The sequence below is a fragment of the Harpegnathos saltator genome, unplaced genomic scaffold, assembly GCF_003227715.2.
Source record: "Harpegnathos saltator strain DR-91 unplaced genomic scaffold, Hsal_v8.6 scaffold534, whole genome shotgun sequence".
Classification (NCBI taxonomy): domain Eukaryota; kingdom Metazoa; phylum Arthropoda; class Insecta; order Hymenoptera; family Formicidae; genus Harpegnathos; species Harpegnathos saltator.
This window is the reverse complement of record NW_020230354.1, coordinates 911,977-937,095: the sequence shown is the minus strand read 5'-3', so window position 1 is coordinate 937,095 and position 25,119 is coordinate 911,977. Positions and strand designations below refer to the sequence as shown.

General features: G+C 56.3%; 1 protein-coding gene across 3 annotated transcripts in view; it reads left to right on the top strand.

The window, feature by feature from the left end:
• The window catches only part of Eip74EF (Ecdysone-induced protein E74), a 205,822-nt gene that overhangs the window by 132,544 nt on the left and 48,159 nt on the right, over positions 1-25,119 (top strand). Inside the window, exon 1 of one of the 3 annotated variants that reach the window (XM_011139420.3) lies at positions 1,355-2,193. The exons of the other annotated variants lie outside the window; for them this stretch is intronic. Coding sequence (XP_011137722.2) covers positions 1,860-2,193 — 334 coding nt within the window. The 5' untranslated portion in view covers positions 1,355-1,859. Of the gene's footprint in view, positions 1-1,354; positions 2,194-25,119 lie in introns of those variants that run through there. 3 annotated transcript variants of the gene reach the window in all.

The window sequence follows — 25,119 nt, the reverse complement described above, 5'->3', positions numbered from 1 at the left end:
AGGAACGTCGGCGTCGGCGTCGCGGTCGTCCCGCGGCGCAACGAAGGAGGGCATCACGAGGTCCGACGTTGCGGTAGGCTACGCATCCGCGCATATATTCCGCGTGCGTAATCATAACGATAATACCTACATGCGAGCGCTGACGCGCCTCACCGGCGACTGCCGCTCTCTCGGCGAGCGCGCGCCGCGCGCCGCTCCGAGTGTCGAACACGGCCGAAGCGACGCGACGAAGACGGCCGAGCGCGCCGTCGGAGCGGCGCGGCGCGGCGGAGCGAGCACGACGACGGCGGCGGCGGCGGCGGCGGCGACGGCGGCGGCGGCGGCGGCGGCGGCGGCGCGCACGCTAGCGAGAGAGCGAGTCCGGCGCTCGAAGGTGGAGTGTGAGAGTCTGGAGAAGTAGTGAGTGAACGAGAGTCTGGACTAGCGGGCTACCCCGGTTCCTCCGAGTCAGTCAGTGTGCCACCGGCGACCGTAGCCTCGGCGTAGGGGAACGCGGTTACGCTCCGGCAGGCCCAACGCGCGTCCGCCTCTTTCCTCTGCGTGGTCTTTCGCTCTTGGCAGAACAACGAGCACGACGACGACGACGACGACGACGACGACGACGACGACGACGACGACGACGACGACGACGACGACGACGACGACGACGACGACGCGGACGAGAGGAAATTGTTGCGAAGTTTGACCGGTGTCGTGAAACTCTGTCGTTCCGCGAGCCGCGCGACACGTAGTGCGAGACGTACAAGTGCGACCGGGACGAGCTCTCCTTTCTTCGTCGTCGCACGCGGCTGTCCGACACAGCCCTCCGACAGCCTCGTCGCTGTCACATCCAGCGATTCCGGCGTGTTTCTTGCGCCCGAACGGACGCGCGTTCCGCGTCGTCAGAGAGAGATAGAGAGAGAGAGAGAGAGAGAGAGAGAGAGGTGAGGACGCTCTCGGGAGCGCCGCTTGAGTCATCGGCGAGGAGAACGCGGACAACACAGTCCGACAAATCGACGGCCAGAGACCGGCCGGCGCGGATTCGGAGCAACGCTCTCGTGTGCCGGAGCGTGTTTGCTGACGAACGCGTGTTTCTTCTTCGCCGTGGCTAACCACCGACGAGTACTTCCGTCCTTTTCGCGTCCGACCGAACACGCGCGCGCGCTCCGCTCACCCCGTGTGTCGCGTCCCGTCTACCTCGTCCCTCCAGGCCACTTTTATCTCAGCAGTGGAGCTCGTCGAAGATAATCGGAGAGGGAGAGAGAGAGAACCCTCGACACCGCGATAAAGCAGCAACCGGAAGTGCACCGTCGACAGAGAGACAGAGAGAGAGAGAGAGAGAGAGAGAGAGAGAGAGAGAGAGAGAGAGAGAGAGAGAGAGAGAGAGAGAGAAAGAAAGACGCTTCTCTCTCGCTTTCGCGCTCGCGCTCGTCTCCCGCGAGCCAGAGGACAAGCACCCCCCGCGGAGAGAACGAGGGAAAGGAAGAGAGAGAGAGAGAGAGAGAGAGAGAGAGAGAGAGAGAGAGAGCTCTCGAGGAGTACACGACGTCGCTGAGGACGCGCCGCCGGGAATCCCCGTAAAGTGCGATGTTGTAAATCCGCCGTTTGCGAGGAAGTGCGCGCCGCGCGATTTAAAAAGGAAATAAATTACATATACACACAGGCGCGCGTTGCGTCCACGGGGATTACGAAGATGCTGAACCCAGTGTTGTCCTCGTAATAGTGTGCGTTGTGGCGGAGAAGGAAGTGCCGGCGACGGCGGCGGCGGCGGAGGGAGGAGGAGGAGGAGGATCTACCGATCGCCGAAGGGGGTTCCGGAGGAGAGCGCAGCGGCGTCCCTGCGCGTCGTCGTCGGCGGCGGCGGCGCGAGTGTCGAAACCATGCTGGAGGACCAGCCGTTGGATCTGAGCGTCCGCGTGGGCGATTACGCGGAGCTCGCCCGCGAGGACGGCAAGGACGAGCAGGAGCAGCGGGAGCGCAAGGATCTACCCGCCGACGACTACGGCAACGCGGCGGCCGCGCTCAGGCTGCGAGGATGCTTCGTGGGCGCCAGCGCCACCGGCGAGTACACGCAGGAGCGGGAGGATCGTACCTGCTCGGAGGACTCGGACGACTCGTGCTCGGACAACAATCAGAAGGACGAGGGTGGCGCGAGGTCGCGCTCCAGGCCACCCGGCACCAAGCCCTACAAGAAGAACCTCATGAGACGATACCGTGAGTCGATACCTCTCGCGACCTTGTACTCGCGACCACCTTCTTTCGCCGTCCACCCGCCCCCACCCCCGCCCCTTCCTCCGCAGCACCCCTCGCAATCTCGCTCTTCGCTTCGGACGTTCGCCTCTTCGTCGTTTATCCGCGTCTCGATCGTCCCCCGGAAATTCCTTTCCCGGGCGCACCTGCGTGTGTGTGTGTGTGTGTGTGTGTGCGTGCGAGAGAGAGAGAGAGAGAGAGAGAGAGAGAGAGAGAGAGAGAGATTCTCGACCTATCTCGCGCGCGTTTCCCGGCTCTCCTCCTCGTTCCCACGTTTCGGTTATTTGTCGCTTCGCCGTTATCGGTTATCTCCGCTCCCGGTCGGCTCCGAAGCCGGTGTAAAGTATAAAAGTTGGCCCTCGGTTGAACGGTCGCGGCGGCCTCTCCGAGGAGCCCGATGCATCTATGGAATTTTTTCCTACTTACGGGACATTCCCGAGACCCAAAGGCCGGGCCAGAGCTCGCGAAGAGAAATGTTCTTCCCTTCCCCGCCGAACAACAGTCTCGACAGTCGCTTCTCAACAAGTTGCTCCTCAGTAGACACGTCTTTTGTTTCCACCGGATGCCGGACGTGTGCTCTGAGGCTCATTCACCCGAGGGTGTTGCGATCTTTGCGCCATTGACCGCCGTAGGCTCTCGAAGCCGGAAGTGCGACTCGCCCGTGAAGCGATTTTAATCGCGCCTTCGCGTTTGCTGCGCGCTTGACCCATTTTTCCCGCTCGCGCTACCTCTGCTCCTGCACATCGAGCTCGTGTCTCTCTGGCTCGAGAGAACGAGAGAGAGAGAGAGAGAGAGAGAGAGAACGAGAGAGAGAGAGGGAGAGAGAGAGAGAGAGAGAGAGGATCCTTTTTCTTTCTCTCTCCCTCATTCTCTCTGACCTCATGACCCGCGTGTGACCCGCCGAAGACGCAGCAACGTGCGCCGGCGAGCAGCGGGAAATTCGCTTCTGTCTGGCCGCTCCGCGACAGTTCGCTCGGCGTTTGCTGCTCGAAAGGTGATAATCGCCGCGCCGTGAGATTATCGGCCGGCCGACGCCGATGACATTTTTGCGTCGGCCGGCGCGCACGGACAGCGACCGGCAACCTTAACCGCAACGCACTTGTTGTCGTCGACCGCTCCTCGGGCCGCAATTCAGCCCGACTATTTTGACGCGTTATCGCGAGCGCGAGGAGCGCGTGGCGCGCAGCAGCGGGCACAGTCATTGTGAAAATGTGTCATTTCCACGATAAGGTCTGCTGCTAATTGGCTGCCAACTGGCTCGCGCCAATATTTCTCGATTACTCATTTTCAGCGGCTCGGAAAATGTCGCTCGGCTTCGACCGTGGCTTCTTTGAAGTCTCGCGCACTTTGAACAATCGCAAAGACGATGAACCAAAGTGCCTGTCTCTCTCTCTCTCTCTCTCTCTCTCTCTCTCTCTCTCTCTCGCTCACTCGCTCGCTCGCTCACTCTCCGTCTATCTCGCGTTTTCCTTTCGATACCGCGCTTCCGATAATGGCGACTTTCGCGTCGAGTCCGGAGCGCGTCTCGCGCCTCCACGATCCAAGGTGCGTGCACGCACGCACGCACAGCCGGCCGTTCGCGCCGGGCCAATGCGTAATTTCGGCCGATAAGAATATTACGCAAGCCTCTTCGTAAGCCGAAGGTCGTTTCGCGCGAGGCAGCGGCGGAATCGAGATATTTGCCGCGGCGGCCCGCTTCTCGCGCAATCGCCACCGCAATCGTTATCACACCGCGAGGCCCCCACTGTTCTCCGTCTCTCTCTCTCTCTCTCTCTTTCTCTTACTTTCGCTTTCTCCTTGTCTCCTCTCCTCTCCTCTCCTCTCCTCTCCTCTCCCGTGCTCCGTGTTCGGTGCGTGCAACCAGCCCAGATAATACCTTGTGACCTGCCCCAACCCCAACGAAATTAAAGCCTGGAGTATCGCGCTCGTACGGCTGTTCGATCGGTCGGCCGTTTACGATTACGCTCCCCGAGACTCGTCGGCGTTCCTCTCTCTCTCCCTCTCTCTCTCTCTCTCTCCATCGCCTTTTTATCGCTTTGTAAACAATGTCCGGCAGAAAAATAAGAGTTCCGAATCTGCCGCGATGTTTCTGGATCGTTATCGTATCTGCCGCGCTGCCTCTTGCTCCGCTCTCTGTGTTTCTCTCATTAAGATGAAAATAATTTTAATAAATAGCGCCAAGGTCGCGCGAGCGAGCGAGACGACATGGCGCGGCATCTCGCATAGCGGGATGGGCTCTGTGAGGAGGATTTTCGTTTCGAAAGCGAGAACGCGGTACTTTTCGGTAGGATGTGTATACACACACACACACGCGCGCGCGCGCGCGCGCGCACATTCACACACACAAGTCGGTGCGCAACAGCCTTAACACTTAAAGTGTTAGCAGCAGTTACTAAGTGTGCTATTACTCCGGTCTCTGTAAATCGGCGATCAGGGTCAGCCGTTTCCTTCGGCTCTCGCTTTCGACGTTATCCCTTTCTTTATTGCCAGTTTTTCCGGCTCGTTCCTCTGAAACAGCCGTGACCCAAGTCGAAATTTATACAACGCCGGCGAATGCCGTGTAACATTTTACAGTTTAGCCCATTTTGGTACGGCAGGTCACTCCACGCCATTTTCTCACGTTCAACAAAAATGCTCCTAAAGCGAAAACTTTAGGATTGTTTGACTGTTTCGATTGTCGTTGTGAGTGTGCAAGAACAGACAAAGCGGCAAACTTTCTTTCTCCGTGATCTCTTTGTTTCTTCATTGACGTTGGAAAAATGTTTGCTCATTAAACATATATTTATTAATTGTACGTATATACAAGGTCGCGGCACTGCCGCGATACATCCTACAAATGTGGTGACGCATCGCAGGCCACGTCCTGTAACCTCCATCCGGCCTCCCGATGCAGCATCCTGCCGCTGGCTGCACCGTCATGCCAACCTGGAAACGTCGACACTGACGTCGTGCGGACGCGAAATTCGCTCGGGAGAAGAAAAAAAGATCGCTGTCGCCGCGAGAGTCCGATGAAAATCCTTCACAGGACGATAATACGTTTTGCATCAAATGTAACGCAAAGTAGAGACTCGCGCGTGAAAGAGAGAGAGAGAGAGAGAGGGAGGGAGGGAGGGAGAGAGAGAGAGAGAGAGAGAGAGAATACACCGAAGCAGGTGGCGAGAAGAGTAAACATCCCGCGAAGGTCGGACGCGATCGTTAACAATCAAAACATTCCGATCCTTCGGAGAGGTCGGACGCGACGCTTACTTTCGGCCGTCGTGTGCTCGCCGCTCGTGCGATTGTTTATTACGCGCCGAGCATGTGTCGCGGACGCGTGCGTCGTTGAGCTTTCTCCTCGGTCGTTTGAGACATTCCGCGCCGGTCCTTTAATCGTTTAATCGGACTCTCGCCGGGCGGCGTCGCGTTACTCAACGCGTCTTCTCTCGGTCGAATCGCACCTCCGCGCGAGTGTCAGTGCCATGACGGAGCAGCCAGGATGCTGAGTCGAGAAGCCAGGCAGGAGGAGGACGGAGGAGACGGTGATGCGCATCATGTTTTCAAGGTACATCGAGCCGTTAGTCGTTCTGTTTTTAACGTTTGACGAAAGCTCGCCGAAAGCGGAGAAATATCCGAGTCGAAGTCCAGGCCGGTGGTTCGCGGCTCGTCGTCGTTTTCCACGAGTAATTGTACTTTTATGAATCTGCGGCCTTTTGCCATTCACTCGCCCCCGCACTCGTTGCATTATTTTGAAGAAAAATATCGACAGCAGTCAGATAACGCTGCATAAGTAGCGATCTGTATTTATCTGTTTTCGATCAAAGACGGCAAGTAATGAAAATTATAACTGCGAACACCACCGGCCTTGAGTTCTAACACGAGTCGCCTCGCGGTTGTTGATTTTGACTGATAAGTTTTTCGTCCAATAACGCTTCTCGGTCTTCGCGATCTTCGCGCCAACGGCTTCTTCTTCCGTTTCTGCTTAGCCTTGTTTTTGCGCGCAATCCAAATCGGTAAACAGCGTTATTGCACGTGCGACTGTTATCTCCGCCTTTATAGCTTCTTATCAGTTCTTTTAAGAGCTTTCATCGAGATTTCCAACGTCGGGAGAAGAAAAGAGAGAAATTGTATGAGAATGGAAACGTGGCGCTTTTAATAAAACGTAGCTGTCGATTATTTATAGCTCGCCGGATTATTTAATATTTGTTCGTCTCACATATCTTTGTCTGCAACTGCGAGAGCGAATTATACAACTGATTGTACCGCTAGTTGACTGTGAAATTTCAAATTAACACGAAATGCGAAGAGTTACAGCGAGATATCGAATATTAAATAATTCTCAGACGAGTCTCTCCTCAAGACTCGATAAGTTGCCGTTTGCGTCGTCAAGGTAGGACTTGGTGGCTTGCACCTCAAGATTTCTCATCGAACCTTCAAGTTTGACGTTGAATTTGCAGGGTCGATGTGGACGGAATCGGCATTTCGACTACTCGGGTAGTCACGTTATACCGACGTGTTTATTCGGCTCACGCGTTCGCGACTTATCGGGGAAGTCGACTTTCGATTTTCCCTTGTTTTTTAAGATGACATTAGATTCGTCGCGCCTCGAAAGCGCCATTACTGTCTGTTCCGCTGCATCTGCGCCACACAAATTGGTAGGAGGAGAGCGCGAGAGAGAGAGAGAGAGAGGATCGGTGAGAGAAAGCGTGTAGAGGGAAATAACACGAAGATAAGAGGGTAGAATTCGTCGATCTAATCGCCGCTGTCTCTCATCGCTCCACTTGCTTCAGCAGAAGCACGATTAGTGGCGACGACGACGACGACGATGATAATCTTCCTCACACGCGCCGTAATGGGCATATCCGAGGAAATCCTGCTGGCGTTATCGCGCTCACTTGCATATCCGTCCAACGATCGGAATGTGGAAAGAAAAAAATAAATAGGGATAGGCTTTTCGGAAAGCATCTGGTGCGCACATTCCATGGAAAATTTCCGACATTTTCCAAAGCTGCACGAAAATTACTAATCGTAGAAAAAAGGGGAACAAAAATTGTAACGGTATCGAAACTGTTCCTTTATCTTGAAACTTCCATTCGCTTTTGATCGGTATCGACACACTCGGAATGTGCCTGTTTTTCTCGTCAGGCACGTGACGGTTTGACGGAAATTATGCTTTTCGCCGTGAGAAAAGAAATTTTTCAAAGTTCACGAAACGTGTCTCTCTGGGTTGGAGCGATGGTCCGAAAGATCCATCCCAGACGTCTGGCACTGCGAGTCGTTTGTAAATTATAAAGTCGTGATCGCGGCACGATAGCTTCGATGACATCCGGTACAATCAAGCGCGCGCGCGCGCGCGCGCGCCGCTTCCTGTTCGCTCTTCCTGATTCCGCCCGTTGGAAATATTTTTCTCCGGCGCCCGCCTCTGCGAGCTGTTCCGCGGCTAAAAATTTCAACGGATTGATGGAGCGGATCTCTTGCAAAAAAAAGTGGCATTCCGACAGAAGAGCGATATTTTTCCAGGATACGTGCGACAGCACGTGAAAAAGTTTTTCGCCGCTTGGCGAATTAATCGGGCTTGCGGATTAATCGGGTTTTGCCTCATTAGCTCGTCGATTGGAGCTTTTCAGCTCCCGCAGAGCTGTCGCAGAAGCTTAGCTCTGGCCGGCTAGAGGATTTAGTCTCGAACGGTCGAAAATGGGAAGTAATCTTCGCGGTGACGTTCTTGCCTTGATTTCCGTTACGGCATATTTTTCGTTCTTATTGTCTTTGAAACGGCACATGTCTCTGCATCCCTCTTGACCGTTACACTTCTTTTCCTCACTCGCTCTCTCTCTCTCTCTCTCTCTCTCTCTCACTCTCTCTCCTACACCTACATACACTCTCATTAATTAACGCTGTCTCTAATTAGACTTTGATGACCCCGCGAGCTTTTTCCTCTCTTTTTAATTAATGCTTATGGCACAAAATTACAATGTCATTGTAATGCGAAAATTTGCCGAGTCATCGTGCAATGAAATAATTGTATGCAGCGCGCGCTGAGTAATTTCGATTCTCCGGGTGCACGCGAGCCGCTAATCGCTCTCGCCGGCCGAGGTCGTCTCGGCAGCTTCCGCGAAAGTCATCGTGCACTTCCTGCTCTGGTTAGCGAACCCCGGTCAACAACAATCCCGCCGCGCGTCGCGATTCGCCATGCCGTGCCAAAATGTAACGCGTTATCAGATAAAGTAGCGCGCGTTATCGCACGCACGCGCGCCGACTGAGACGCGGAGGAAAGAAGCGCGAGCGAGAGGAGGAGGACTTTCGCGGTCGTTCGTGACTTTATCGCGCTTACCGGGGGTACTCGAGCGATAAGTCGGCCACGTAATCAGATAAAGTGAAATTACGAATCGGCGTCCGCCCTCCCCGCAGCCGGGGGGGGAGAGGGGGCTTACGAAAGTGTGCAGGCCGTGTGGCACGCCGCGACACAACAGGCTCCGGAGTCGCGTGCGAAACTTTTCAGGAAGCTTTCACCGTCGACGGACAAAGGGACATCTCGCGCGAGTCGCATCCGTCGCCGCGATAAATAACGATAGATCTCATCCCGGCGGATTACTTCGTGATCCTCGGGCTGTCCGGGTTTTCGCCCGGCTACTGCGGAAAAAAGCGTATCGCTTTTATTGACGGAACTATTCGGGGCCGCTGAATCCCCGCCGCTCGGCGGGGCAAATATTTTCGGTAGAATCCTTCGCTGGCTCCATTGTATCGCCCCCACCGTGTCCGATCCTTCGTTAAACACTAGACATGTAAATTCCCCGCGTACCGGCCGCTATCGGCGGCAGGTGTTTGGCGGCTACCTGTGGAAATCCTACGTGCCGAGGCTCGCAGCGCGCGATCGAGAGCAAGAGAGAGAGAGAGAGAGAGAGAGAGAGAGAGAGAGAGAGAGAGAGAGAGAGAGTGAGAGTGAGAGTGAGTGAGTGAGAGAGACCCATGGGACTTCCTACGGTTCTGTCGCTTCGGCTTGACGCGACGGAGGCAATTACGCTGGAAACGAGGTGTCGATGGCGCTTATCGCCGGCTCCTTGGACGCTGCCGCACTCGCGGTCACGGGGATTTCTATTTCGCACTCGAGTGAGCGAAGCCGCGACGTTTCTCGGCGAACGAGAAACTGTGAATGATGCGGCGTTTTAAGGAAGCGGTATCGATTTTTGAGGATCCTCTATCTCTCTCTCTCTCTCTCTCGTCCTTCGACAAACGCCTGACGATCCAGCTGGCCGCGCCGCGCCCGCGCCGCGGTGGTATATTAATCGGAGAGTCCGCGGAGAGGATCGCCGTTTCGTTTCTACCGCTTCATCCTCTCCGCGAATAAATATCGTCGAGGATCCGGCACGCAGAATTGGCCGATTATCGTGCCGTTGAGGAACGTGATTGCAGTCGCGGACAGGATGATCGCAGTTACCGCGACGTGCTGAAGGATTCGATAGAGGACGGCGGCGGCGGCGGAGGGGGAGGAGGAGCAGAACAAGGCGCGTAATAGCAGGAGGCGAGAAAGAGAGAAGCTCGGAGGGGGACGGGGCAGGCAGGGGCGCGGGAGGAAAGGATAATTCCAGCCTTTAAATCACTCGAAGCGAATTCGAGCCGGTGTGTTCTTCTTCTTCTTCTCACTCGCTCTTCCTTTGCATCTCCTCGTGTCTCTCTCTCTCTCTCTCTCTCTCTCTCTCCTGCTCTCCGCTCGTCTTTCTCGCTCGATCTCTCTCCGTCGCACTGGCGAGAGTTCCCGGAGAGGAAGACGGATTACTTCCGGTCGTGTTCCTCCTATTCTCTCTCTCTCTCTCTCTCTCCTCCCTCCCTCTTCCCTTCTCAGTTTCACTCGCGGCTCGGCGAGTTAATCAGGAAATGAAGACGCTTCGATCGTCTCCCGGGGGAGAGGCAACGTCTGTCGATCGGCGTGCCACTGTAGGGTTAATCAGCGACTGCACGGGGGTTGCTCTGTCTCCCTCCTTCTTCCTCCATCCCTCTCTCTCCCTCTTGCTCTGCTCTTACCGCCTTGTCGTGCCTTTCTCTCCAATCTTGGGTCGTAGCGGAAGAAAGAGAGAGAGAGAGAGAGAGAGAGAGAGAGAGAGAGAGAGAGAGAGCGAGAAAAAAGGAAAACGAGTCTGGACACGCCCTGAGGATCGCCCGATGATGTCGTTAACCCGAGGGCGCACGGTCTCGAGAGCGTTGTGATGAGAGACGTCGAGGGACGCTCGTTTGTCGCCTCGTTTGTTGAGTCGCGTCTTAGCCTCGCTCTCGCGCGGACAATCTCCTCCGCCGGTTATTATGTGTAAAAACGACATGGATTTCGTTATTTCCCTCGCACGACGTCGGCGTCGGCGTCGCTGATTGATGATTTCGTTATTCTCCTAGCCGACGACCCTCGCGTTGCAGGAGAGCGGCGGCGGCGGCCACGCTGAGATCCCTGAGACGAATGAAGGCAGCAAGAAGCGTCCGATAATCGAGGCCTCTTCCTGCTTTCATTCATCAAGCTTCACCTGTGGCGGCAGTCGCTCCGAGTGAAACGCCGCGCTTGATGCGTGCAAATATTGCAAAGCGAAGGCTCTCCTGCGGAAAATCGCGGCGCCGCTTGGCGAGAGCGCGCGTGCGCGCGCGGGAGGATCGCGGGAGGATTCGAAGAGAGAGAGAGAGAGAGAGAGAGGGAGGGAAGGAAAATCCGCGGGAAAGGTCGTGAAATTGAAGAATGCCGGCTACGACGCTCGCCGCATTCCTGACGGCGAGCCGGGATTGGGCGCGGCGGGGGAGGGCGTTAGGGGGGAGGGAAAAGCGTTCGCTCCGGCGGCGGCGGTAGGGGGTTAAACGTTTTTACCGGTTCGGATAGCGGTCGCAGGAGCGGGCGCGACCGTCGTTCGTTAGAAGAAGGAAGCGTGGCGAGACGGACGAAGGGCGGCGGGGGCGGAATGTCCGGCGGCGCTTGTATTTAAATAGCTAATGGTTCGAGGAAGCGCGCGAGCTCATTGTGATTCAGGATATTGGCCCGCCGAGAAAGGAAGGACTCGCTTCCTGTCTGCGCGCGCCAGCGGCAGCCTCTGCTCTCCTCTCCGCGCTTTTTCCTTTTATCTCCTCTACGAATCCTAGACGGAGGTTTCCACCTCGGCAGCCGCGCCACGCCGCGTCGCCGAGAATACGAGATTCGTTGCCGACGATCGGCGACCGCTCGCTCTCTCTCTCTCTCTCTCTCTCTCTCTCTCTCTCTCTCTCTCTCTCTCTCTCTGTCTCTGTCTCTGTCTCTCTCTCTCTCTTTCTCGCGCTTCTCTTTATCGTGCTTATCGCTCGAAAATTGCATCCGACGACGCGGTCGCGTGTGTTTATTATATTTTTAAATTTCATATATACACATGTATACATGTATATTTTTCTCGCGAGGTACAAGAGTAATAGATGTAGTATCGTAATGAAGAAACGTGCATCTCTCTCTTTCTCTTTCTCTGTCTCTCTCTCTCTCTCTCTCTCTCTCTGTCTCTGTCTCTGTCCCCCGTGTGCGAATCGCACGTTCTTAATTCAGCACTTTATTCGCGCGATGATAATGTGAGGCGCGCGAGTAGCGTGTTGAGATTTGAAAGTCAACGTTATGACTTGCGAGATGAAAGCTGACGCGGCTGCTGCTGCTGCTGCTGCTGCTGCAACTAGGTGAGCGTGGAAAGTTGAAAATTGAAAGCTGAGAATTTACACCGGCACGCGCTCGTGAACGCGAGATAACTTTCGAGAGATCGCGCGGCGTCCCCTCAGAAATTATCGCGCTACATATCCAGCCGGTTGATCAATTAACACGATTAACACGCCCCGCGCGCGCCCACCTCAGGGTGCGCGGTGTGGGGGCGACACACCGTCGACGCTTTTCCGGACGTAAAAAGAAAGAGAAGAAGAAGAAGAAGAAGAAGAAGAAGAAAGCAACGTCGGGCCAGCCCTCGAATCGCGAGAGCGGCGAGAGGAGACGCGCGACGCGGCGCGGCGAGAAGACGTTCGATATTGGCCGCGGCTCTTCAGGTACGCGCGCGTCCGATTTAAAATTATCCCCGAATGCGTTCGCGGCGAAACTGACCTACATCCGGACCCTCCCGCGTCTCCGCACGCTCAATTTCCCTCGCGCCGCCCTCGTGCGTTCGTGAAAGAGGAGAGAAGGAAACTTCACCCTACGAACTCGTTCCCCTTTTTTCCCTGCCCTCCGTCTCTCTCTTTGTCTGCCTTTCTCTCTCTCTCTCTCTCTCCCTCTCTTTTTCCCTTTTTCTCTTCTTCTCGCCTCCTGCGGCTGCCGTCGAAAAAGCTGCGCTCTTGGTCTCTCCGCGAGCGCTTTCTCTCCCGGCTCCGGCTTTCCCGCAGCGTCCGTCACGTCGAGCTCTCGCTCGCATCTTCCCTTCTTCGCCTTTAATCCTTTTCACCCTGCTGGCAGCGGCCACTGTCTTTGCCGTGTGTCTTCGCGAAGATTTTTTTTTTTTTTTTTAAATAGCACCTCCGAGGGAAAGGCGACGTCGACCGAGCCATCCGACGCGCGGCGCCTTTTTCCTCTCTCCTCCTTGAAACCAAGAACTTCTTCCCGCGTCTTTGACCAAGAAGGGGGACGATGATCACCCTCGCTCGCCCTTTTCTCGGTCCACCCTTTTACCCCGGAGCGGTCTCACGCCTCACGAATTTCCACTCCGTCCGTCCGGCCGGGATCGATTTCCCGCGGCATTTTCCACGCCGATCGACCCGGAAGAGAGTGTGCCCACAAGAATAGGAGCGGCGGGGGTCGGGACGCGAGGCGAGGCGGGAGGGCGCGCAAAGAGGGCAGGGGCGGTGGTGGCAGGGTGACGAGAGAGAGAGAGAGAGAGAGAGAGAGAGAGAGCGACGGAGCGAGAGGGGGTGAAGGACGACGTGCCGTAGGCGGTCGCAATAGGAAAACTGGGGTAGTCTGTCCTTGCGCTCTCGGGTGGTTATTGGAACGTTGGCACGGCGACGCTTACCTTCGTCTACCGGGTGTCCCGGTTACGAGGTCGCGCCACGAGCTTGGCACGCGCTGCTACGTTTCGCGCGATGCACGAGAGAGAGAGAGAGAGAGAGAGAGAGAGAGAGAGAGAGAGAGGAGGGGGAGGGGAAGCGGTGACGATGACAATGGGGCGATCCCCGTTGCGCTGCGCGGGATATTACACGACTCGTGTTCCTGTTGTCGCCGAGCGACAGTCGCGGTCTTGAAGCTGCGAGCACAAAAGTCCTTTCCTCGGGCGCCCTGTTGTTGTTTCGAGCGCACGCGCCGAGTCTGTGCTGCGCGCGTTACACGGTTTTAATGACGACGCCGTCGCTTGTAGGATTTAATGACGCCGCGGAGCCTTCGACGGGAGCGAGCTGTGAAAGCTTGCCTTCCGTCTTTGGCTCGTCGTTTTCCTCGCATCGAAGAACCGCTGAGCGGATTCACGGCTGGCGGAGAGAGGCGTACACTGGCGAATTTGGGGCTGATGGATTAGCGGTTTCTCGCGCAGGGTTGATTCGCATCGCTGCGAGAGACGGAATCGACGGCCGGCCGGCCGGCCGGCCGCGCGTCGCGCTTACCTCGAAAAACGGGACGCGCTCCTGCGTCTCTGGAATCGTTGAAATTCGATGCTCGCGCGGAGGAAGCTGTAAAAAGCGTTTCGGGAACGTGGGATATTCGGAATAATAACGCGTACGCGCGCGCGTATGAAGCGGGTGTTCTGAGACAACTGCGTGCTTCTCTCTCTCTCTCTCTGTCTGCCCGACTTTATATCTCCCGATGTTGAATCAACAAAAAGATGAGGTCTCGCGCCGCGAGGATTCGCGTCCTCCCCGGGTCGATGTGTTTTCCTCCGCGCTCCTCGTCGACCGCGATAAAGCTCCGCTTCTTCAGTTCGCTCTCTTGACTTCAGAGCCGATTCTCGAGATTCCTCGCGCTGGGAATCGACAGCGCGCGCGCGCACACACACACACACACGTTGAATTTCTGTCGATAAACAATCCACCTCGCAATTATCGAGCAGAACGTGTGCGGGTTTCGCACATCGCCATTTGCGCAACCGCGTCCTCACTTTAGAGGACGAACCTCTCGTCCGCAAGACGAATTTCTCGCAAGAGACGAACGCGCGAGCGAACGAGACCCGTTCATCACGCGCGTGATACACGGAGGGGGGGGGGCGTGCATCGTCGTCGCGTGATTGGCGGTGATACCGATCGCACGGGCGAGAATTGATCCGCGCGATTCTTATCGCGGTTCGTATTCATCGCTCGCCCAAGGCGGAACCGCGAGGTAAACGCTCGCCGACGGCGACGATGGGGCGACGATATCTCGCGCGAGCACTTGCGAGCCCCCGGGCCGTGTCCTCGGGATGCATCGCAGGACGATGCTCGATCGATCGATCGGCCGATCCTCGCGGATCGATCCGAGATCGAACGAGATCGGCCGCGCTGTTTAGCGATCGACGCGGCTCCTCCTCGTCGTCTCGTCGAGCGTACGCGCGGAGCCGGCTAATTAACGGCGCTATCGGCGGCGGCTGCCGCCGCCTCGGGGGTGGGGGTGGGACACCCTGCGGAGCGATCGATTCGTCCACGAGCGGCCGCATTAATTACCAACTAGCGGCTGCAATCACGGCTCGAAAATAATCAGCCGATGGCCGCGCGCAATTAATTTCCAGCGCGCATCAAATTTTGCACGTCGGCGGCTCGATGGCGAAATAATATCGTGTCGGGGCGAAACGAATGGAGGAGCGCGAGCGCGAGCGCGTTTTGCGCGGATCTGTGTTCCATTTTCTTTCTCTGTTTTCCCTTTATTTTTCTCTCTTTCGTTACGCTCCTCTCCGCTCACACAAAGCCGCGCGCGCTCTGTGCGATATTCGCAGCTGGCGCGCGCGCGCGCCGGAACGCCCGTGGAATCGTTGCGAGAGGTTTTTTAATTAATTAGCGGCGGGAATGGATTTGCCGAAAATTACAGGTGGTGGGAGTTCACCATCACGAGGCAAACTCGCTCGCTCGCTCGCCAGAATAAGATCTCGCGTGGTGAGGAAACGCGGAATATCGGCGGCGGGATTTCAATCGCGCCGGCCGCGCGAGACTTTTGTTCGCCGCGGGCGAAAAATCTGCTCTTGAGCGCGCGCGCGCGCACTTGTCGACGCGGTTCGATCGGGAACGCGTGTGAATTTCTGAATCCTCACAGCCGGACGTTTATCCCCGTCGCGCTCTTTGATCTTCGCTTTTTAGACTCTCGGCGAAAAATCGTCGGGGCGAAATCCGAGCGCGTGATCCCGATTTTACAGAAACTCTCTCGCAAAGTGACGGGAAACTCCCGCCCTCCCCCTCCCCGCCCCTCCCCGTCCGTCCGTTCGTCTCTTTTTCTTTTTTTCCCCGAGCGATCGGCCTGAAAAACAGCGCACATCCGTCGGACGCCGAGCAAAGAGAGACGCGAGAGAAGAGCAGCGCCGCCGTGTGCGTCGTAGGTGCGCTTCGACGACGACGTCGTCGCGTAGAGGAAGAGCAGCGCGCGTCGCTGAATGCACCAGCCCTGACCTACATAGTAGAGCGTGTTGTGGTGGACTAGGCGAGAGAGCCTACGCTAGAGCTACTACCTAGCACCATTATAGTAACGAGGCGGTAGGGTGTAGCGTCCCTCTCTCCCTCCCCCCCTCGCAGTCTGCCGCCTCCCGAGGCGGCAGGAGAGACGGCGCGTGTGTGTGATCGCGTTCGCGCTTTTTGTTCGATTTCTAGAGCCCGGCGGGGGGATGATGGCGCGAGGGGGTGGCGCAAAGGGTCGTCGGCTGCATTCTTCTTGGCCGCACGACGCAGCTGCCGCTGCGGGCGAGCCGTGCAACTTGCACTCGGCGCCCGGATCGGCCGGATCCATGATCCTTGATCCTCGAACCGCGAGTGAGAGAGAGAGAGCGAGAGAGAGAGAGAGAGAGAGCGAGAGAGAGAGAGAGAGAGAGAGAGAGAGAGAGAGAGAGGGAATATGGCGCGGCGAATTCACGTGTACGTTCCCGTGTGATCAATTACGAAGGCGACGTCGTTATCACTGTTAACATTTCAATGAACTCACTTGACGAGAGTGTTTTAATATCGCGGCCGCGCTATCTCGCGCGCGGAATACCGGGGCCGATTGGTGTTAGCGCGGTGGCCGCAGATAGCGATCGTTCCGCGATGACTCGATTATCGTCATCGTCGTCGTCGGGGAAATATTACACCTAACCATGGCCCACTGTCACAATTACCTCGCGCGTCGCCGCGATTGACCCGTTCATTTACCTCGATTCGTGTCCGTGCTCGCGCGCGCAACCGGTTGACGACGACGACGACGACGACGAGGAGTCTATGCGAGCAACTTGACAGGCAGAGTAGAATCTAACGGCCGCTGATACCGAGAGCGATAGATAGATAGAGAGGGGGGAGGGAGGGGGGCAGAGAGAGAGAGAGAGAGAGAGAGAGAGAGAGAGAGAGAGAGAGAGAGAGAGAGAGAGAGAAAGAGAGGCGAGAAAGAGGGAAAGAAAGAGAGATCGAGGCGAACTCGTGCCGGCCGCGCTTTATTATATCATCGCGCGGAGGCCGACGACGACGACGACGACGACGACGACGACGACGGTGCCGCGGCACGATTAACATTATGTAATAGGCGCGTTTTATACGGGGCGGCTGTGTGTTACGTGCGGCGAGAGCGTTGCACAATGTAGCCGAGATCCTCTCTGCATTTGCGCAGCAACGACAGTACCATTTTCCAATCGAAGCCAACACAATCGCCCGCCGGGCATTCGTGCCGAGTCTCCCTTGCCTACCCTTCCTCCTCCTCCTCCTCCTCCTCCTCCTCCTCCTCCTCCTCCTCCTCCTCCTCCTCCTCCCCCCCTCCTGGGTGAGGACGAGAACGATGCATCGTCATCATCGTCGTCGCCGACGTTGTTATCGTTGTCGTCGCTCCCGGCGTGCCCGTCCTTGACATCCTTCCGCTCTCCCTCCTCCTCCTCCTCCTCCTCCTCCTCCTCCTCCTCTGGCTCGTCGCGCGTAAATTAGCGGACCTCGACCGGCAATACGCGATGTGGCCAGTGACCTTTTCGGCGAATTGTCGCGATTCGCTCTTCGCTCATTTGCATAGCGGGAGGAACGCGGTTGATGCGCGCGAAACGCGCGGCGGGGACGCGGCGAGCGGGGAAAAAAGAAAGTTCGCAAAATATTACGCGGCGGTAGACGCGGGGGGGGGGGGCGAACGGGAGGGAGCGTACGCTCTAGGCATTCTGAGACAGTTGCGCAATGAAGAAATTAGATTCCTCCACCGTTAGCTTACGTAACTTTGCCGAGTCCTGCGCGGGAAGCGCGCCGGACTTTGGAGCGGCGGCGACGTTCGTTTCTTGCCTCCGTCGCCTGCTGTCGGCTCGGTTGATTGAGCCCGCCGATGAGACGGAACTCTTCTCTCGGGAGGGATGCGTTTCTTCCCCGCGTCCGTGAGAAAGCGAGGTCGCGAGGTCGGGGCGATTGCACTCAGCGCGAATAGACGGACGCGGTGACGATCGCGAATTTTTCCCGAACGGACGTCGTCGCGTCTGACGCAAGCGACTCAAGAGAGAGAGAGAGAGAGGGGGGAGTCTCGCGTTTTAATTGCGATAATTATATTCGGTCGAAGGAGAAACTTTGACGCGATATTTCGATAAATATGCAAGTCGCAAGTAAGGAACAATCGACACAGATTGCGATCGTCATGCAGAAAAGCAACATTTCTGCGTCTTGTAAGGAAACGCGCTCCTTTTATTCAAGAGGCCGATCAAAACAAAGGGACTCATCCCAATTAATCGCGGGGAAGACCGCGTCATCGTGCTGTGCAAACGAGCAAGAGAACCGAAGAGTTGAAAACGCTAAACAAACAATGCCCGCGACGGCAACGAAGACAATCGCTTCGCCTCTGAAGCATAAATAAGCACGATTTCGCGCGGTGTGTATCGGAGCGCGTCCTCCTTCTCCCTCTCCGTTGCCCTCGCCCTCCTGCCCCTCGGTCGCCGTGAGGTCCTCGAGGAAACGATAACGAATCCTTCTGAGTCCTTACCTCGAACTTTCTGATCGTCCCACTTGCTGCACTTCCACGAGCGGATATCTCCGTTGATTACCTCGTTTATCCGGCGAGGCGTAAGATCCGGCATGAAAAAAGAAAGGCAGGGCGAGGGAGGAGGGAGAGAGCCAAGACGGAAAAAGTTTTGCGCTCCTCGAGGAGTCACGTCGGGGCGGTTTCTACGGCGAGCGGAAAAAATGCGCTGCGTGGACGGGCGTCTTTTTTCCCCCCTCTCTCTCTCTCTCATTTTTTTTTTATTCGGGCGTGGGAAGCGGCTGCGCGCGCGCGCGCGCGCAGCGGGAGGGGAGCCGCATCCGCGGAGATAAGGTCTAAGGGCCGGTGGTCGTGCAGCATGTGGCGTACCGCGCGGTGCCGAGCGCGCGCCCCCTCGTCCTTGTACCTGAAATTCTCTAACTGGTACCGTTAGAGCGAGCGGCGGGGCACGTCGGTCCCGAGGGATAACCCAGTTTCTTGCGGCGCTGTCGCGCGCGCGCGCGCACTCACGGCCTAACGGTACACGCGCGCGGGGCCCCGATTTTACGCCCTAATGAGGAGGGAAGGGTTGCCCACCCCCGTGAGAAAGGAGAATTCAGCCGAGCGTCGAGAACCCCTTTAAAACGCGCGCGCGCGCGCACTCTCTCTCTCTCTCTCTCGCTCGCCTCTCTTTCTCTCCCTCTCGCGTGGCCTTTGCCTTTTTCCCCTCGAGCCCGCCGCCGCCACCGCCCCCGTTCTTCTTTCGCTTCCTCGAGGACGCAGAACGCTGTCCCGCAGCGTAACGCCGCGTGTCCTGCCGCTCCTCGTTGCCCGCGGACTCCGTCGACACGCGTCGGGAATTGAAGTTCGCGAGACGAAGGCCGCTCCTTGAAATTTGCTCCGCGCCGCGCCGTGCCGTTTCAGCGCGGAAAGCGGCGAGCCGTCGCGCTTATTGTGTTCCGCAGAAATCGCAGAAACGAGCCGTGAAGGCGTTTAAGTGGCTGTTTCCCCCGCTCAATCGAGCTCGCGCGCTTTATCCATTTGTCGCCCGAGGCCTCGTCGATACGAACGAGCTTATTTTCTCGTTGACTTTTCTCTTGCCTCTCTCTCTATCTCTATCTCTCTCTCTCTCTCTCTCTCTCTCTCTTTCTTTTCTCTCTCTCTCTCTCTCTCTCTCTCTCGCTGCCTCTCTTTCTACCACTGCCTCATTTTCCTTGCGATTAAAAAGCCGATAACTCTGTCATCGGGCTACGCGTCACTTTGCAATTGGCCGAAACGCGGAAACTACAAGAGGACTGCACGGCGCGTCCGCGCAGTCCTTTTCCATCGTCCTGCGTCCTCGACTCGCGGACACCTCAGCACCGCGTCCCGCGGCGCTCATTGTGCCGCCGTTTACCCTTCCCGCCGCTTTTCTTCGCCGGTTTTCTCAGCCGACGGAGGAAGTGGGTGTGCGCGCGCTGCGTTTCGGATACAACACACTCGCCCCGCTTGGCGAAAAGCTTCTCCGGCACAATGGGGAAACGCCCGCTCCTTGACGACGGGGGCCATTCAGCCGGGAAATGGGTCACGGGCGACGCGCCGTCGTTTCCTCCTTCTCAAAGGCGGAAGCCGAGCGTCACGGTGTCGGGCGCGGCGGCGGCGGGTCGACGGCGAATATAGGTCGCGGTTCGTCGACTGCCGGTGCCGCCTCCCGAGTTTCAGGGTGTCATCGGCCAAATTCCGCGCTGCGCCCAGGACAATGCGGGAATGCCGCGTACAAAGAGCGAGGACCCGAGGGCGCAGGAGAGGAAGGGCGCGAGGACACTGTAACCGCCGCTCTCCGGATATCGGTGTCCGCGGAAGAGACTAGCTTTTAGCCTCTTTGAGGAAGGAGGAAAATTAAAACGCGCGTAGAGGATACGCTTCCGTGTTTTTTTTTTTTTTTTTTTTTTTTTTTTTTTTTTTTAATGTGCACCGCAGGAGCGACGCGGAGGGGACGGAAATAGTTGGCGATGTTCAAACGAGGCGGACGAAGCGGCGCGGGGGACTTAATTGGGAGTTGAAGTGCGCACGAAACGAATATAGATAAGTTATCGAAAGAGAGAAGGAGAAAGAGAGAGTCGGCTGAGCCGATAAAGCTTCTCCGTGCGCGATAACCCGCTCTCTCTCTCTCTCTCTCTTTCTCTCTCGCAGACACCCACACGTGCCGTGTACTCTCGCACCATCGTACTGCGCGAGAGCACTCTCGGTTTCGTCGGAGGAGGAAGTAGGTCGCTCACACACACACACACACACACATATACATACGGACGCAGACAATGACACACGACAGACGTGTCGTTTCCGCTATCGACACTTCCGGCTTTGGCAATCCGTTAATGCGCGAGACGCCGCGCCGCTCGCCGTACGTAATGGCTCTTTCGCGTGGCGAATTAATGTCGCTAATTAGGCGGGCGAAGTGATACCCGGCCGTTACTCGAAGAAAATTCGCCATCGAAGTTTGTCGCTCTCTCGCAATATCGCTGAATCGCTGAATTTTATGTCGATCTTTGCTCGCTTCGATTTCTCGCTGCATTTTCTTTCGTCGGCTTTTTTCTGTCATTTCACCACATTTACAAAATATTCTTTATATCGTATGACATATGTTTTTCTCTTTTTTCGTCCTTCGCTTTCTAGAGAGAGAGAGAGAGAGAGAGAGAGAGAGAGAGAAAAAGAGGGAGAGGGAAAGATTTATCGAGCTTATCGATTCCGACGAGATTTCTCGACTTAACGTCGAACAGACACCGCGTGTAAATCAACACGCTTGTAATGTCTTAACGGCCTCGATTAGCGTTGGATTGTACCTGGCGATATCGATCGCGCGATATCGTTACGGAATAGCTCGGCGTGTTCTACCATACAAGCATCGTGCTTTTTGCTAGCCGCTATAATATCACACCGTCGTTTTTGCGCGCGCGTATTTTCCTCGTTCGAACAGATCCGTAAAAATGACGCGATCGAATCAAAATTTGCAGTTCCGTAATCAATACGTTGCGTCACCCCGACTCTCTCTGTCGGTGTGTATGTGTGTGTGTGTGTGTGTATTTCAAATATATTTCCTCTCGCCACGTGTAACTCCGTCTACGCGCGAATGTGCCGTTTCGTTAGCCTGCCGGCAGGACTCGACGCGAGTGGTTCTCTCTCTCGCGGATCGTCTCTGTTTCTCCGAGCGAGAAAGAGGGAGAAGTGCAACTTACATCACTTCCGCCTGACGGCTCATTTAGCCACGGAGGGATCGAGCGAATCTGCCGACGCGCGAGCAGCTCGCCTCATCAAAATACGCAAAGCCATAAACGATCGCGAAATTACGCAACGACGCACGCCGACGGCCGATAATTGTCGTGCAATTAGCCGCGCGCGCGCGCGCGCGGGATGTTCGATCCCGCTTTAATCGCGCTTCTTCTATGCGGCTTATCGCTTACGTCCGCGCTTTATTCATAGATACGCGTAAATCGGCGGCAACCTTCTGTGTATCGTTGCCCCCGCGAGACCACGACTGTCAGCGAGAGAGAAAGAAGGAGAGAGAGAGAGAGAGAGAGAGAAAGAGAGTGCAACACACAAATGGATAGACAAAGACTGTTTGGGAAAAGAAGGCGACTCCGAATTTTGAAGAGACTCAATTTCAAAGTTGGCGCGCCAACCGCCGTGATGATTTCAGCAAATCCTCGCAGTTTTGGAATTTTTAGTCTCTCGCTTATGCGGAGCAGACTCGCAAAATGAATGGACAATTCAGCCCGTTCGTTCATCATCAGGCGATCCTAAAAACGACATCGATTCCACTCATTCGCTCGAGCGCTTTCAATTGCAAACACAAACACATAGTCGGATTCATTCTCGGATAGTCGAGGAGACATCCGTATAGTCGCACTTCCGCTTGCGTCAACTCCGCGCCGCCGCACGGCATTTTATAATTCCAATCCCGTCAGCGAGATTCGCCGATCCGGCTTGTTCGCCGCGAACAATCGGTGCAAGGAAGAAACTCCTCGCGACCCTCCGAGAGAGAGAGAGAGAGAGAGAGAGCCTCGGTTCCTCCCGATTTTTGCAGATCGCGCGAAGTTAAACGCGATGAAACGCGATTCCCGTCGTCGTCGCGTTTTCCGCTCTCCAGTTGGAGCGTTGCGCGAGCGCGCATCTGCCGCGCTGCGGACGCGCAAGGATGCGCCGCGCCGCCGGCCGTGTATGCGTTTCTCGCGCGGAGCGGAACTGTGACGGCTGTCACGCTCTGTTAACCCCGGCGGTAGTGGCTACCCGCCGGAGGAAGCACCCGCCGGGGAAGGCGACGCTCGCTGGTGCATCGCTCGGCGAAGTCGGCGCTTCTCACAAGTAAACCCCTCGGAGAACGTCAGACGCCGATTTGTTTCCAATTTTTTTATAGTTATCTTTTATGTCAGTATATGAAGAAATCTGTTGTTATTTTTAGCTTGAATTAATTTTTTTTATTTTTTCGGGAATTTTTGAATTTCTGCACAAGTGCACCATTTTATACATATTTGAAACAATATTTCTTAAAAATATATATATATCTGATTTGTTGAAACTTGCACACACATGTGCGCCGATTATGAATCAGAACCGTTTTGTAAAATTCAAAATGGCGCATTCTAATATGGCTGACGTCATTGTGGAAAAAGTGTTGTTTTGCGCTACATTCGACGTTGGGTAAAATCTTTTGGCTCACTATCCAGCAAACAAGCTCATTTTGACGTCAAATTCTGGCAAAAAATGAACAAGAAATGAACAAAGAAAAAAGAATAAACAAAAAACTTGAGAAATCTCGAAAAAATTGTGAAAATTAATTTAAGCTAAAAATGATTTCTTCATATTTTGACATTAAAAATAACTATAAAAAATTGAAAACAAATCGGCGGCGTCTGACGTTTCCCGAGGTTTACTTGTCAGCGTCTTCGCTCGGCCCCGCTCGACGCTCTCTCTCTCTCTCAGTTATTCTCATTGACGAGCCGCCGCGCCGTCTGCGAGCGCCATCACACTCGGCGAGGTGTCCGAAATCGCTCGGCCGGAGGGTGCTTCCTCATCCCGTCGCGTCGGTCGCGCAAACCAGAGCGCCTCTGTTTTCCGCGTCACCCTCGCCTGATCCTCGCCGAGTGACGTGATCGCCGCGGGCGAAATGCGCGAATTCGGGTCTCAGCGTCGTCGCGAAATAACACGCTCGTCCCGTTTTTTCGGACCGACGACGCGCGCGCGTCGCCGTTCGCTCGCGCATACCTGCGTACCCGCGGACAAAAACGAGAGGAAGAGGGGCGAGGGAGGGGAGAAAGAGGACGCGTCGCTCCTGACGCGCGGCGGCCGACGCGGCATGTCGGACGCACGTGATGTCACATAGAAAGAGAGAGTCGTTACCGTTACGCAATGCCCGGCCACGCCGCGGCGGCCACGTTGCGTGCGTGTGCGTGCGCGCGAGAAAGTTGCGTGGCCCGGCCAAACGCTGACCTTACGCACGTGTACGCAACTCGCGCGCTCGCGGTGGCGTTGCGCGATTGCGACATCTCCTGCTGGCCGAAAAACCGGAGGACGCGCGCGCGCGCGGTGCTCGACAGGGGGCGGATTTTTGTCCTCGTGGAAAGTCGCGGAAAGTAGCAGACGGAGAAAAAGTGGCTCACCCTGTGATCGCGTGATCGCGAGCCCTCCTCAAGCGCGCGCGCGAGCGAAGCGTGTTGCTCCGCTGTGGAAGTTGCGTTAGACCGCGGGGAGAGATCGTGGCGCAGGTGAAAATGCTCCGGCGACTTGAGGAAAGAGAGCAGGGGAGGGGGGAGAAAAAAGGGCAAACCGTGACACGAGAGGAAAGTGCCCGGCTGAGATAATGAAGTTTGTTCTTGGAGTCGCCTATAGCGGCGCGGCGCCTCCTCGACCGGGGGAGCCTCGGGGCGCGCGTTGGTCGTCGTCGCGATTGACTCGAGCGCGCTTTCTTCGTCCGGCCTGATAATAACGCGATCTCGCTGCTCTCGTTATTACGCGTCATGATCGGAGGCGTGCATATGCGCGCGTGTGATTTTTGACGGCCGGACCGCGCGGCGCTCGTGAAACGGGTCTCTCTCTCTCTCTCTCTCTCTCTCTCTCTCTCTCTCTCTCTCTCGAGTCGCTCTTTTAGAAACTATGAAAACCGGGACGGCGCTAATGGTGATTACGGTGAAACCGTGCCGACGTGTCGATACACCGGAAGTCGACTCGCGCCTGCGAGAGAGAAACGGCCGGGGAGCGCCGCCGCGTAGAAGGTGAAAACGCCGTGAAAATTCCGACGGCGACGGCGACGGTGACGGCGACGACAACGGCGGCTCGGTCGATGCGGCTAGACACTCACCCTGCATGCCGCGGCGGGGGCGAGTCAAGGTCAAGCAAGGTCGCGCCACCCAGCTTCCGGTGGGCGTGCGAGATTCATCACGGCGTCAATGGTGATAATAATCGTTTATCACCCGGGTGAGAGAGTGGGGGGCTGGAAGAAACCCTCTACGCGGAGAAACTCTCGTCGCACGAGAGGAAGAGGAAGAATAGCGCGGAGGCAAGGGCGGGAAATGGATGACGGTGGCTGAAAGATAGTCAGGCGCGACAACAAATGCGTGTTTCGACGAAACGTCGGATCCGTCCGCCTCGCCTCGCCTCGCCTCGCCTCGCCTCGCCTCGCGGAGGCCCTTTCCTTCCGCTCGCGAACGCTGAGCGAGCGAGAAGGGCGAGGGTCGCGCCCGGCCTGGTCGATAATCGGGTCTTCTCTCTCTCTCTCTCTCTCTCTCTCTCTCTCTCTCTCTCTCTCTCTCTCTCTCTCTCTCTCTCTCTCTCGTGGGGCCGAGTATGAGCGAGCACGCTGTGCGCCGAATGTCGCGTACGTGATGAAAATACGAAGCAACCGCTCGCATCTGGCCTGGATATGCCCGCGATGG